The 14,019-nt window shown below is 33.7% G+C and overlaps 1 protein-coding gene across 9 annotated transcripts in view; it reads left to right on the forward strand.

The window, feature by feature from the left end:
• Positions 1-14,019, forward strand: part of STXBP5L (syntaxin binding protein 5L) — a 248,886-nt gene that overhangs the window by 146,156 nt on the left and 88,711 nt on the right. For all 9 annotated transcript variants that reach the window (XM_041002601.1, XM_041002603.1, XM_041002602.1 and 6 more), the window contains 4 exons: positions 2,285-2,325; positions 5,025-5,242; positions 6,640-6,812; positions 11,385-11,510. In XM_041002601.1, the coding sequence (XP_040858535.1) occupies positions 2,285-2,325; positions 5,025-5,242; positions 6,640-6,812; positions 11,385-11,510 (558 nt within the window). The remainder of the gene's footprint in view (positions 1-2,284; positions 2,326-5,024; positions 5,243-6,639; positions 6,813-11,384; positions 11,511-14,019) is intronic.

The following is a 14,019-nucleotide window of genomic DNA, read 5'->3' on the forward strand; positions in this document are numbered from 1 at the left end:
ATAAAATTCCGATCTGTAATGATCATGTATGGTAAATAAATATTGAGTGGTATAATATTATAATATTTATATTAAGTATCTATTTCATGGAAGTCTAAGAAATAACAGTATCATTTTTGGCATATAGAATTAATATGCCAAACAATAATTTAAAATATTGTCATAAAGAACAGAAATGTAATGACAGGAAAAAAAGATGGGGCAGAAGAAAATGGTCATAAAATATTTAACATTCTTTGGGAAAGTAAATAATTTGTACTCTTAATTATTTAAGGATAAATTTTTGTAATGTAATCAATAAAATCATGAATACACAAAAACTATGAAATAAAATCTTTTAAAATGGAATTTATGAATAGAAATAGCAGAGACAAAACAGTTACAAATGGAATGTAACATGTTTAAATTTTAAAGCCAAATGTCATTAATTGCATTTAATATAATTTAATAGGATTTTCCAAATATAAGACAAAAGCTATCAGAATAAAAAATAGCTTTCAGCATTGCGAAAGATACATCAAATACATGTATATAGAAAATTTGAAAGTAAGAAAATTCAAAGTATGATATATGAGCATTTTAAAATATATATTTCCCTCTGAGATGAATTTATTAGTATTTCATTGCTGCATAACAAGTGACCATAAACTTAAGCAGTTTAAAATATACCCAATTATTACATTACAATTCCATAGATCAAATGCCTGATACTGTATGTTTATAATCTCTGCTAGAATATCATGACACGGAATTTAAGAAGTCCATCTAATTTATCTTTTGGAGACTCTACAAGAAAATCTGCTTCCAAGCTGATTCAGTTGTTGACTGTTTTCAGTTTCTTTCTGTTATAGGATTAAAGGCTGCATTTCCTTGATGATTAACCGATGAATGCATTCTTGGCTTCATGAAGTTCCTTATTACCAGCTTTGTTGTGTAGTCTAGCCTAGCAAATAACTAAACATCTCCTATTTTGTATGATTCTAATCTCAGACTTCCCATTTCTTTGACCTCTGTACCTGCATTTACAGGGCATTCTGTATTTAATCAGCAGTTTGTAGTTCAGTCTACAGATATAACCCACATTGTGTGAGGTTAAAGCTAAGGCTTATGTGGTGTTGATAGGGTTTTTAAGTAGTATCATTTTGTACTGTCCACTTCCAAATGTTTGAGCCCCATATATAGAAATACAGTTGATATTTGTACATTGGCATTATGTATTATAATTGTACTAAATGAAGGTAAGAGTTATGCCTCATTTTAAAAATCTTCATCATTTTCTTTATTCCTATCAGATGATACATCTTGCTTTTGCTTTGTATGCTTTTTATTTTTCTTCAGTTATTAAGTGGGTAACATCTCTAATAAGATACTAAATGAGACTGGTGAGAATGACCATTTTTGTTTTGTTTGCTAAGGAGGAAGCTTTCTGTCCCTCGTAATTACATATGTTAGGTTAGACCATGTCTGTAGTTCATTCCTATATGCAGCTTTATCTGCTGATGAAATTTCCTCTGTTCTCAGTTTATAGAAACATTCTTTTATGCCTGAGTGATGAATTTTTGTCTAGTACACTTCCCACATTTAATAAGATGACCATATGGCTTTTCTTCTTTAATGTGTCACTGTGATTAATCACCATATGGTGGATAATATGGGCTTGTATTCCTAAGATAAACCCCACTTAATCATGACTTATGAATTCATCCACATAATCTTTGATTTGATTTGCTAGTATTTTCCTAATAACTCTATGCCTATACTCATGAGGCATATTAGTTTTAAGTTTTCTTGTACTGTGATTTATTTCTGATTTTGGTGTTAAGATAATGCTGACCTCATAAGGGATTTGGAAGTTACTCTGTTACTTTCAAAGTGCATTTTTATAGAAGTGACATTGTAGTATTTACTAACAATAATACAGCTCTAGTTAAATTTAGAGATTTGCATTTCAATAATATAAAAATTTATTTATTTTTAATTGAGTATAAAGTTTTCTCTAAATATTGTCCAATTTTAACATGTTATTTTTTATTACACTCTACTACATGTAAAGTATTAAAAAGATATAAGGAATTATTCTTTTTTGAATCTTTAGATTTTAGTGTGTAATTTAAGAATAAACCATTATTTTGAACTTAGAAATGGCTTACCATACATTAATTTTCATTATAGTTGTGTTTTTGGAGCAAAATTTTAACAGCAGCTCAAGTTTCTGTACATGTGAAATTTTTATGATTCTCATTTTTATTAAGCCTCAGCTAATACTAATTTATTTTTTATCTAGTCATGCAGATGGATCAATAAAATTTTGGGATGCTTCTGCAAGTAAGTTTTGAATTTCTCCCTGTATAGCTGAGAGCGGTTAGTTAATATTTGCTCATAGCCATTCACTAGTTTTCAGTTTGGAATTGGATGTACCAGACATATGTGTATGCATGTAATTTATACAATCTGCAGTTTCATCTCTGCTGTACTTTTCTTTTTAATGTACAACTATTAGGACTAAGTATTTTTCAGCAACACATTTTATCTACAGTAGACATTATGTTGGCAAAGTACAGACGGGGTTTCCCTTAAACAGAGTTCATCTCATAGCATTGTTCTGTTGGATAAATGGTTTGAACCTTCTGGTCCTTGGATCCTTTACTTCTCTGCGTACCCTCCCAGTCTTATGAAGGTACGAGCTAGTGACTAGATAAATGTGGAAATTATTTTTGAAGTATTGAGAATTACTTAAAAGAAAAAAATAGTGTTCTGGTCTTTGTTAAAAGATGTACAAAAAGTTATAAGACTTCATTATACATGTATATATGCTTAGGAAAACTTATAGTCACTAGAAAAGACAACGAAATAGTTAACTACGGGACAGACAATATGACAATCCAAATGTAGTACAACAAAATTCTGTTACCAGAACTGAGATCTATTTATTTGGATAAAGTAAATCAAAGGAAGGTGTTTTAATGAAATACCATAGATGAGAATGCATCACAGGAAAGTAATACTAGAGAAGCAGAGCAAGAAACTTCACTATTGATGATACTCATCACCCAGTAGAGATTGCTCTCAGCAGCTAGGCAAATACACAATCAGCAAGAGAAAAAGACTGAAAGATTTCAATTCATGGTTTATGAGGCACGCAGTAAGGAAGGAGTAGTAAGATTCAATTCAAATGGACAGCAGCTCTCTTCTAGTGAAATTTCATCAAATCTGAATTTTTTTTCCTGGTACAAAATTAACTGCATAATGAAGTCATTGTTCCTTTCTCACTTCCTCAGAGTTACTTCTTGGTTTCTAAAATGGGAAAAGGATGCCTAAACATTCTTAATTTTTGGAGTGCATAAAATTCCCAAGTATGTACAATAGCATTTCCAGAAGTTTTTAAATCAAAACTTCTGTCACATTCAGAATATAAATTACAAAATTTGCACATTAATGTTTTATAGCCATAAAGTATAAAAGCATATTTTCAACATAATGAATGTGCCTGAATTGTCATTTATCTTGTTAATTTTGTGAAGTTACCTAGAATAGGAACTGAGGTGAATTTTAATAATTGAGCTTTCATTATGTATATCAACTTTCTGTTGCTGAGTAATAAATTGTCACAGTTTAACAGCTTGAAATAACACTCATTATTTCCTAGCTTGCGTAGGAGAGAGATTATACCTGTCATAGATTGTCTTTAGCTAAAACCTTTGCTAAGGATCTCACAAAGCTGTATTCATGCTGTTTTCTGGGACTGCAGATTAACCTGATGCTGAGGGTACTTCAGACTCGTGATTTTTGAAAGACTTCATTTTCTTAAAATGTTGGAATTAAAGATGGCTTAATACTTCAAGCACATACATTTGTTCCCATCCATATCCTTTGTCCCTTCTCTTTTATTTATATTCTTTTTCTCACAGATGTACATAAATATATACACATAAAAACAAAAGCATTTTGGTAACCATTTTAAGTAAGACAATGCAACTGGAGTACCACATATACCAAATGTAATTCAGTATACATTTTCTATGAACAAAACAATTCCCTTGCATCACCTAAGAATTGTGGTCAAAACCAGATTAACATTGATGAAACACTGTTATCTATTAACCAAATTTCATCAGTTTCCATATTATCCTTTACAACAAAAGAAAATTCAGGTCATTTGTAAGATTTAGTCAGCTTGTCCAGCATTCTGTAAAATCTGGAACAGTCTTTATTTCATGGCATTTAAAAATGTTAGGAGTCCAGGCTCGTTTTTATTTTGGAAGGTGGGGGATTAGTGGTGTGATATGCTCCTTCACATGTCATAATCCCTTCAGTAAGAGTTTGATTACTATATTTAACGATTAAATTCATATTGAGCACTCTGGCAGGAAGTCCTGATTTTCAAATCTTTTCTCAAAGATCCTTTGTAGAATAAGAAAAGTTTTTGTTTTAATTGGGGAATGAGCAATATCATGTTCTCAGATTTTAAATTCTTGAAAATGTTACACAGATCCAACATGTCATGGTTGGTTTTGTAACTGACCCTTTGTTGACATAAAGCCACTCCGAAAACTTGGTTTCTGCAATAATTATAGATCTTTGCATTTCAAATAAGGCTAGCTGGTGAATTTCAGCTCTTAACAGAAGGAATATAAAGTCTATATAAAGGAATAAGCTTTCCATGGATTACATTTCCTCTGTAATGACTTCTCATGTAAGGATAGAGGGATCTCCCTTAAGAAAATTACATGTAATGTTGCCTTTGTAAACTTTCATGTGTCATAGCTATTTAAGTAACATCATATGAGGAACTATCTACATAAATCTTTGGGAAATCATTCATGTTTTTAAAAAATGCTTTTTTTTCCCTCTGTACCCTCCCTCCAGGTACTATAGTCATGGAGCACTGAATGCTTACTAGTTAAAATGTAATTAATTTTGTCTGTTTGGATTTTGCTTTTTCGCTTTTGCATTTCAATAAAATATATTGGAAAGTCTTTAGCACTTAAAAAGTACATTAGAAACTAACTATGCTTATCTTCCAGTAACTCTACAAATGCTGTACAAACTAAAAACTTCAAAAGTTTTTGAAAAGCAGAAGGTAGGAGAAGGAAAACAAACAGGAGAAATTGTGGAGGAGGACCCTTTTGCCGTGCAGATGATTTACTGGTGTCCAGAGAGCAGAATATTCTGTGTATCAGGAGTCTCTGCATATGTCATAATTTATAAATTCAGCAGACATGAAATTACAACAGAAATAGTGGTAAGTTATTTAAGTTTAACATTCATACTTCGACCTAACCAAAAAAGTAGTTGCCATACATATTGGTTACTTTTCAATCTACCATTTAAGCCATCAAGTGGGCATTATTTGGCCATAATACAATTCATATGATATTTAACTGTTATTATTACTGTTAAAATGACTTGACTTAAAATGGTAAAAATAATTCTCTATCAGAAGTTGGTACTTGCTTTCAGTATGAAAATGACCTTAACATTTTGTATTATTTATTTATTTATTATTTATTATAAATTGTTGGAAATTCATTATGTTGTATTTTTGTCCATGATTTTAAACAAAAACTGTATCACTTTGATGTGGCATTTACCTCACCAAAATGAATAAATTTATTTTGTTTGTTAATAATAGAACGTTAGCATTCATTTTATAAACTTTTATAGCAATAAATTAAAAATTGAATATATTTTGTGTTCAATATGAGGTTTTTGTAAATAAGTATAGCTACAAAATGTACAGTTTGCTTATAAAGTTATTAACTTATAGTTAGGTCAAATTAATATAGAATTTGTTCTATATTTTAAAATTCATCTTAGTTCTATTGTCGAGTAGTTTTTGTAAATTATTATTTCTCAACTGTAGTAAATTCATTTTTAAGATTATCCATACGTAGTATTTTTGATAAGCTAAAAGTAATCACTAATCTTAATTTTACCTAGTGTTTATTTTACATCAGTGAATAGTCTAAAGATTGAAAATCTTAACGCCCTGTGCAGTAAGCTAATTCCCAGTTAATGTGCCTATAGACAATTTTTGTTTTCTGTCCAGTACCTATCTATCCTTTTCTAACCAGTACCTAAATAGATTAAAAAATGTTACTCTTCTATAATAATTAATTAGAAGTCCAGGATTTGAAGTCAGATAAAACTAGATTTTAATTCTGACCTTAAAGTAAATATCTCTGTACAAGTTATAGGGATGCTCATTAGTAGCAGATTCTGAGTATGATAAAAATCTATCATTTTGGTAGTATTGCTATATTTACTACCATATAATAGAATTTTTATAAGCGATTTCAGTCTCAAAAGTGCACATTTTTTCTGATAAATAGAAAATATTTATTATAATATTAGTTTTAACTCCACTATTAGGTATTTTTCTTATCACTTTTTCAAATGAAGAAAATACATTTTTCTGATTTATCATTCAATATTCTAAGCAATTTGCTAACTTCTAAGCAATGAAAAAATTACACTTTTAAATGATTTACATTGAATATCCCAAGTAGCTTGCTACTTAATTCAGCATGGAAAATTGAGCTTATTAAACTGAAAACAAATGAATGATTTCTTAAAAGTTATCAGATCTATTACTGTGATTATTATTGTGATTTAGACTAACACTTGATTTTTTTAAAGTCATTAGAAGTACGACTTCAGTATGATGTTGAAGATATTATCACTCCCGAACCAGAAACAAGTCCTCCATTTCCAGATCTCTCATCCCAGCTTCCATCTTCAAGGAGTCTTTCCGGGAGCACCAACACTGTGGCTAGTGAAGGAGTAACAAAGGACAGTATTCCATGCCTCAAGTAAGAGCAAATTTTAAGGATTTTTTTTTTTTATTTGAAAGGCATAATTACAGAGAGAGACACAGTTTTCCATCTAGGGCCAGGTTGCCAGCAGGAGCCCAGAATTCCATCTGAGTCTCTTACGTAAGTAGCAAGGTCCCAAGTGCTGTGCACATTATAAGGGACCTGGATAGAATTGATAACAGCCAGGTAAAAAACCAGCATTCCTCTGATTCAGGTGGGGGGGGACTTAACTCATTGTTCTACAAGGCCATCCCAACTACCAAATTTTAAAGGTTTATCATATTTGGAACCATTAAATATAATATCACTCTTCTTTCTTATGAGGTTGTTATCAAATACTCTACAATGCATTGTCAGATACGGTTGGTCTTTCTTTGAAATCTGTGATGAAGATATAGTGTTTTCTTCCTTCAATTACTTCTTTACCCCTTCAATTCTAAAGGAAACTGAAGGAAATATTCTTTTTGAATGGGAAGTTCAGAGCAGAAATTTGGCCTTGTGTTTGTTACTTCCCATTTGAAAACTATATATATATAATGTATAAAATGATATTTCTTCAGCCTTTTTGAAATTAAAAAGACGAGAAAGTTTGCCGTCTATTTATTTTACATTTTACACACACACACACACAGATACACTAAGAATAATTGAGATTGATGATTCTTTGGATATCCCTTTTCATCTATGATTTTATTAGCCATATTTTTTTGGTTAGTAGGGCTATAGTGAATTCGTTATTTTTTTTTTCAAAACAGCTCACCAGTTCATAAGGTAACAAATAATTTTATATATATCTTTAGTTTCAATTATATTTATTCTTTAATTTATTTCTTTCTACCAGCTTTGTGTTTGATTTGTTGTTTTCCTAGGTCCTTGAGCTTCTCTGATAGCTCTCTTATTTGATGCCTTTCTCGTTTATTGCCACAGGCACTAGTTACTATTAATTTTCCTCATTTATAAAAATATTTATTTTTATTAGAAAAGCAGTCGTACAGAAAGCAGAGACAGAAAGATCTTACATTCTCTGGTTTACTTAAAAATGGCCACAATTGCCGGAGCTGAGTCAATTCAAAGCAAGGAGCCAGGAATTCCCTCCGGGTCTCCCATGCAGATACAGAAAGCTTTAGGCCATCCTCTGCTGCTTTCAAAGGCCCAACACGGAGCTGGATTGGAAGTGAAGTAGCCAGTATATGAACCAGTACCCATATGGGATCCTGGCACTTACTTGGGGGATTAGCCAATTGAGCCATTGTGCCAGGCCCTGAACTTTCCTCCTAACATGCTTTTTTCTGTATTCTGTAAGTTTTGAAGTATTGTGCTGTCATCTCATTTGATTCCATTAATTTTTGAATTCTGTTTAGATTTGTTCTATGATCAGTCAGTAGTTAAGCTTGCATATGTTTGATTTCGTGAACTGATTTCCAGCTTCGTTCCATGGTGGTAGAAAAGAAGATATGATTTCAATTCCTTTAAATTTGCTGAGCTTGACTTATGGCCTAACATGTTGACTTTATCCATAGACTAGCCTCCATGCACTGATGAAAAGATGTGTTCTGCATCTGTGAAATGTAATGGTCTGTAGATATCAATTAGGTCCATAGACCTGTTGCTTATTGGTATTTTATTTAATGTATTGATGAAAGTGGGTTGTTGAAATTGGTAGTGTATTGAAGTCTCGTTTGCCTTTAGAACTATTAATGATGTAAACTGCCAGATGCCCTGACAGTTGCATATACATTTATTGCAGTTACTTCTTGTAGAATTGATCCCTTAATCATTATGTAATGCCCGTATTCATCTCTTTTAAGAATTTTTTTTTTATTGAAGACTCTTTTGTCTGAAACTAGAATGGCTACATGCTCATTTTTCCTTTCCATGGGAAGGGCATGTGATATCTTTTTCCATCATTTCACCTTCAGTTTTTGTGTTTGTTGGTGAAGTGTGTTTCTTTGAGGCAAAAAATCATTGGGTCTTGTTTTTAACCCATTCAGCCAGTCTGTCTCTTTTGATGAATAATTTAGGTCATTTGCATTCAGGATTATTGTTGAAAGGTAAAAAATGTTTTACAAATACTCACATTTTTTACTTTGGGTTTTCTTTGTGCTTTTAGTAAATTTTCCAACGTCACATTCTTTCATTATATTGATTGTAATTCTCTATTTTTGTGTGTAGCATATGCATAAGCATCATTTGTAGGACTGGAGAGATGATGGCAAACCTTTCAATTTTCTTGTTTAATCTTTGTATCTTGGGGCACAAAAGAGAGCTTTGCAGAGTATAATATTCTGGGTTGGCAGTTTCTTTTAGGATCTGAACTATGTCTCTATTCTCTTCTCTCCCATAGGGTTTCTGATGAGAAATCAGATCTAAGTCTAATTGAAGATCCTCTCAGATTAATCTGTCATTTCTCTCATGAACATTTGGAAACTTTTCTTACGTTTAACTGTAGAATGTTTGACTCTAATATGTCATAGTATAGATCTAATCATGCCATTTAGAGCACTGTGCTTCTTTTACTTGGATATCCCTTTCTTTCTCTGTATAATGGAGGTTCTGTTATTCTTTCACTGAATGTGCCTTCTAATCCATTCTTTTTATGTACTCAGGAACTCATAAGACTCATCTAGGATACTATTTTTGGTTTTTCTTTCTCCCCTTTGTTACTCTAGTTCAGAGGGTCTATTCTGCCTCATAGAGTCTGTTGCTAACACTCTCCACTGTATTTTTTTTAATTTGTCGTATTGAAATCTTCACTTCTAATATTTTAGTTGTTTTATCCTCAGTCTCATTGATGCCATGCATGGATTTTCTTAATTCCTGCCTTTGCTACTGCTTGTTTTGAATAATCTTATAATTGATTTTAACTCATTTTCTTCAATCTATTCATCTTTGTGGCCTAATATTAGAGGGTTGGTGTGTTCCTTCATGGGAGTCACCTTCCCTCCCTTGTTCATGTTTCTCATGTGTGTCTATAATCATTTCTATTAGTACTTGTTTTAGTCCTCTGATAGTTCTTATCTTTGAATTATGCCTTTTTGGCTTGGTGGAATGACTGCTCCTTCAGTATCTGGAGATATGTACCAGGTTTAGGCAGCACGTTGTGGTCTGTGATCAAGTATGGGATAAAATTCCAGGGTGACACCCAGGTTGAGCATGGTAGATTTCTGCTTTTGTCAACACAGGGGAGTTAATGATCATGACTATTAGTGAAATCATTTCCTCAGTTCCTCTCATTCCAGATGATTGGTGCCTGAGGTTTGCCCATGGTGGCTTCACAGGTTTATTATTATTATTATTATTATTATTCATTACATTGTATTATGTGACACAGTTTCATAGGCTCTGGGATCCCCCCAACCCCTCCCCAAGGTGGATTCCTCCACCTTGTTGCTGTATTACAGTACAAATTCAGTCAAGATTCTTTCTTTGCAAACAAATACCAAGCATGGAGTCCAGCATCTTATTGTCCAGATAAATTCAACAATTTCTTGGGGGGGACCATCTCTGGTCTGAAGGTAGAGCTGATTAATTAAAAGCCCCAACATAACATCAACAGCAATTTACAACATTATGAAATTAATTGACATGGTATTGAATAATTGAAGCTCCCCTCAGCCACACAAGTCTGTTGCTTTGAAGAGAACAGTGGCATTTACCTCTGGGTCCTCCACCTGAGTAGATCACGCTGCCATATCTCCCCTCAGGGCTCACTGTAGGGTATGTGTGGGAGGAGGTATACATGCCTCCCCACCATGCTTCCTGCCCCAACTCAAAATTCACCAATGAATATGAATTTACCATTTTGACATAGTGACCTAATCACATGTTGGTGCAGAATAACCTGGCCATTGCTGCTGAAGCCGCAGGACCTCTTGCTGCCCTGTAGCAGGATGGGGAAAAGGAGCATATTCCTTTTGCTTGGTGAATCATTACCTCTGGGATCTAACTGTACTTAGAGTCAGTGTGGCCTATGAGATTATACACTAAGCAGTACCTCGGGTTACTCTGCCTGCACTTGTGCCCCAGCCACTTTCTCTGAATCTGCTAAGGTCTGTGATGTGTGGCACAGTGACTCTTACTTGAGATGGTGGTAAGCTGCTTCTCGTGCTGGCTACCTTACATGGCTGACTGCATATAGCATTTCCAAGTTCCATGGTCTTGTCCCATGAATGTTTTATTTTCAGAAAATTTCTGTTGCGGCACCTGTGGAAGCATAGCCCTTTCTTAATTCTCTGCACAAGTGGTTGGATACAGGGTGTCACCTGTTTGCAAAAAATCTGTTCTCATTTGTAATAAATGCAAGTATTGCATTGTAAAATAATATAAATACTATCTTAAAAATTTAAAGGAAATTGTGTAGGCCAATTGAATTTGGGGAATTACAAAACTAAAGAAATAATAAAGCATTCAAATGAAGTTTGGTGTATTTTGAGAAAACTGCAGGTCACCTACCTCCTGTGTGCTGTCTGCAATGCCTGGTGTTGTATATTTATGTAGAATGTAAATTAGCAAAGTAAGCATAAACATGTTTATTAAGCTGTATGTGATAGAATTTTCTCTTTCTGTTAGCGTGAAGACCAGACCAGTGCGAATGCCTCCAGGGTATCAAGCCGACCTTGTTATTCAGTTGGTGTGGGTAGATGGCGAACCTCCTCAACAAATTACTAGTCTTGCTGTAAGTTCAGCATATGGAATGTAAGTAGTTAAACTTTTTTCTGATTTAGATTATTCAGCTAACATTTGATATTTTAGATGTTTTTAATTTCTCAGATGAAGTTTTAAAAGTGAGAAAAACTCCTTACCTGAATTAAATCAAACATGAGAGAAGACAAATCATGATTTAAACTTTAACTGGTTATTTCTTTTCAATGTCAAACTTGCATTTTTAATTTTGGCATTATTAGTAAACAATAAGGATGTTGTCATATATAATTTTTTATTTTATATTATCTGTCCCTTGTCTCCTTGTTTTTTATTTTGGATATTTTCTTATCTTTTAGAGTTTACTAGTTTGTCTTTTAGAGTTTACTAGTTTGTCTTTTAGAGTTTACTAATTTCCTTTTCAACTATGTCTAATCTAATGGTAGATCTACCATAGGAGTATAATTGCTTTATTTTTCAGTAATAGACCTTCCATTTCTATTAAATCTTCCTATTCCTATGTTAAATTGTGATTTATGTCCTTTGCATCTCCTTGAATACATTGAGTATAGTAACTTTACATACATGAGTGTTCTTTTTACATTTTAAACTTTTATTAATATAAAGAAAACAGATTGCATGCATTTCATATATCCAGTTCAGGAAGAGAACCACACATCCCCCATTCCCTGACTTCCCCTCACACTCTTCTCTACCTTCTCTATATTCAATAGAGCTTCTGGAGTCATAATTTTAGTCTCCTGCATATTCACAGGCTTAATTTACCTCTAATCATGATATTCAAAAAGTAAAAACTAAAAAGATCATAAAACCACATTCCCACTGACTGCAGGATAAACATAGGATTAAAGTGACCGTCCTATCTCAAAGTGACCACTTCATTGCTACACATTTTTGTATGTTCTATATTACCTGCCAGACATTTCACTGAGCACAATACTTTCTGATTGCATGGGGTTTCATTATTATTTTGTGGCTGAATAGTATCTGGTATTGTGTATATGACACATTTTCTTTATCCAGTCATCCACTGATGGGCATCTAGGTTGATTCCATATCATAGCATGGTGAATTGAGCTGTAATAAATGTGGGTTTATTGTGGGACCTGGCACAATGAGTCAGTGACTAAATCCTTACTTTGTACCTGGCGGGATCCCAGATGGGTGCCATTTTGTATCTCTGCTGCTCCACTTCTCATCCAGCTCCCTGCTTTGTCCTAGAGCAGCAGTATAAAATAGCCCAAAGCCTTGGGACCCTGCACCCATGTGGGAGACCAAGAAGAAGTTTCCAGCTCCTGACTTTGGATTAGCTAAGCTGCAGTCATCATGGCCACTTGGGGAAGTGAACCAGTAGACAAAAGATCTTTTTCTTTGTCTCTCCTTCTCTCTGTATATCTTCTTTTCCAAAAAAACATTGAAATAATAAATATTAAAAAACAAATAACTCTCTTGTATACTGATATCATTTCTTCCGGGTGAATTCTTAAGACAGTAATGGTTGGGTAATTAGTAGTTCTATTTTGAGTTCTCTAAGGAATAATGGGGAATAATAAAATGACATCAAGCAGCCGAATAGATGAACCATAAAAGTTCCCAAAGAAACAAAAAAGAATAGATTAGAAAATATATTCAATGAAATAATATCAGAAATTTGCCAATTTGGAGAAAGACTGGCATCAAAATACAGAAAATGGGAAATACCTCAAATAGACATGAATAGGAAAGAACTTCATCCTCTGCTTTTAAATAATAGCCATTATGACAAAAGTACAGTGAAAATTCATTGTGATTGTGATTTTCATCTCCCCAGTTACTAATACTTTTGAGTATTGTTTCATATTTTTATTGGCCATTTGTATATCTTCTTTTAAGAACTGTTCATTGAGGTACCTTGCTCATTTCTTGACTGGTTCCCTCTGTTCAGCTTTTGGAATTACTGATGTATTTTTTGGATCTTAATTCTTAGGTAGCTTAGAAACATCTTTCACATGTTCTCCTGAATTATCTTCAAACTCTTCCTGATTCATCTTGGTGGGAGTAGCCTAGGTGAGTCTGACACTGGAGGAACAGGTGCTCAACTCTCCTAGCCACATGGTGGTTGCTAGAGGACCCAGTTTTAGCCAGGCTCAATGCTTAGGAACCCAGCTCCAGCCACTGCTGCCAGGCAGTGAGCATATCCTGAGCTTGTCCCTAGGCCTAAGAAACACCGCCTCCCACAGTAATTACATTGTGAATATATCTGGGAAGACACAGGAACCTGGCTCTGCCTACCACCGCCATCTTGGTAGGGACAGCCCCATGTAAAGGTTGGGGTGCTGGACAGTAGATAATGGTGCACATGGAGGACCTGGTAGCTCATTGGGGCTTCAGAGGATGTCTAGTACCATAGAAGAGAATGGAGAACAGAACATATGGATAACTACCCCAGACAAATGATGACAGCAACTATCTGGGTGATTAGAGACTATGAAGTTGATGGTGTCAGCCAATGCACATTGGAAGCGATTCCTCATCCATAGATTGGCAAAGTCAATAGATTTCA

This window comes from Ochotona curzoniae, unplaced genomic scaffold (assembly GCF_017591425.1).
Source record: "Ochotona curzoniae isolate NIBS_2020 unplaced genomic scaffold, NIBS_Ocur_1.0 scaffold_2587, whole genome shotgun sequence".
Classification (NCBI taxonomy): Eukaryota; Metazoa; Chordata; class Mammalia; order Lagomorpha; family Ochotonidae; genus Ochotona; species Ochotona curzoniae.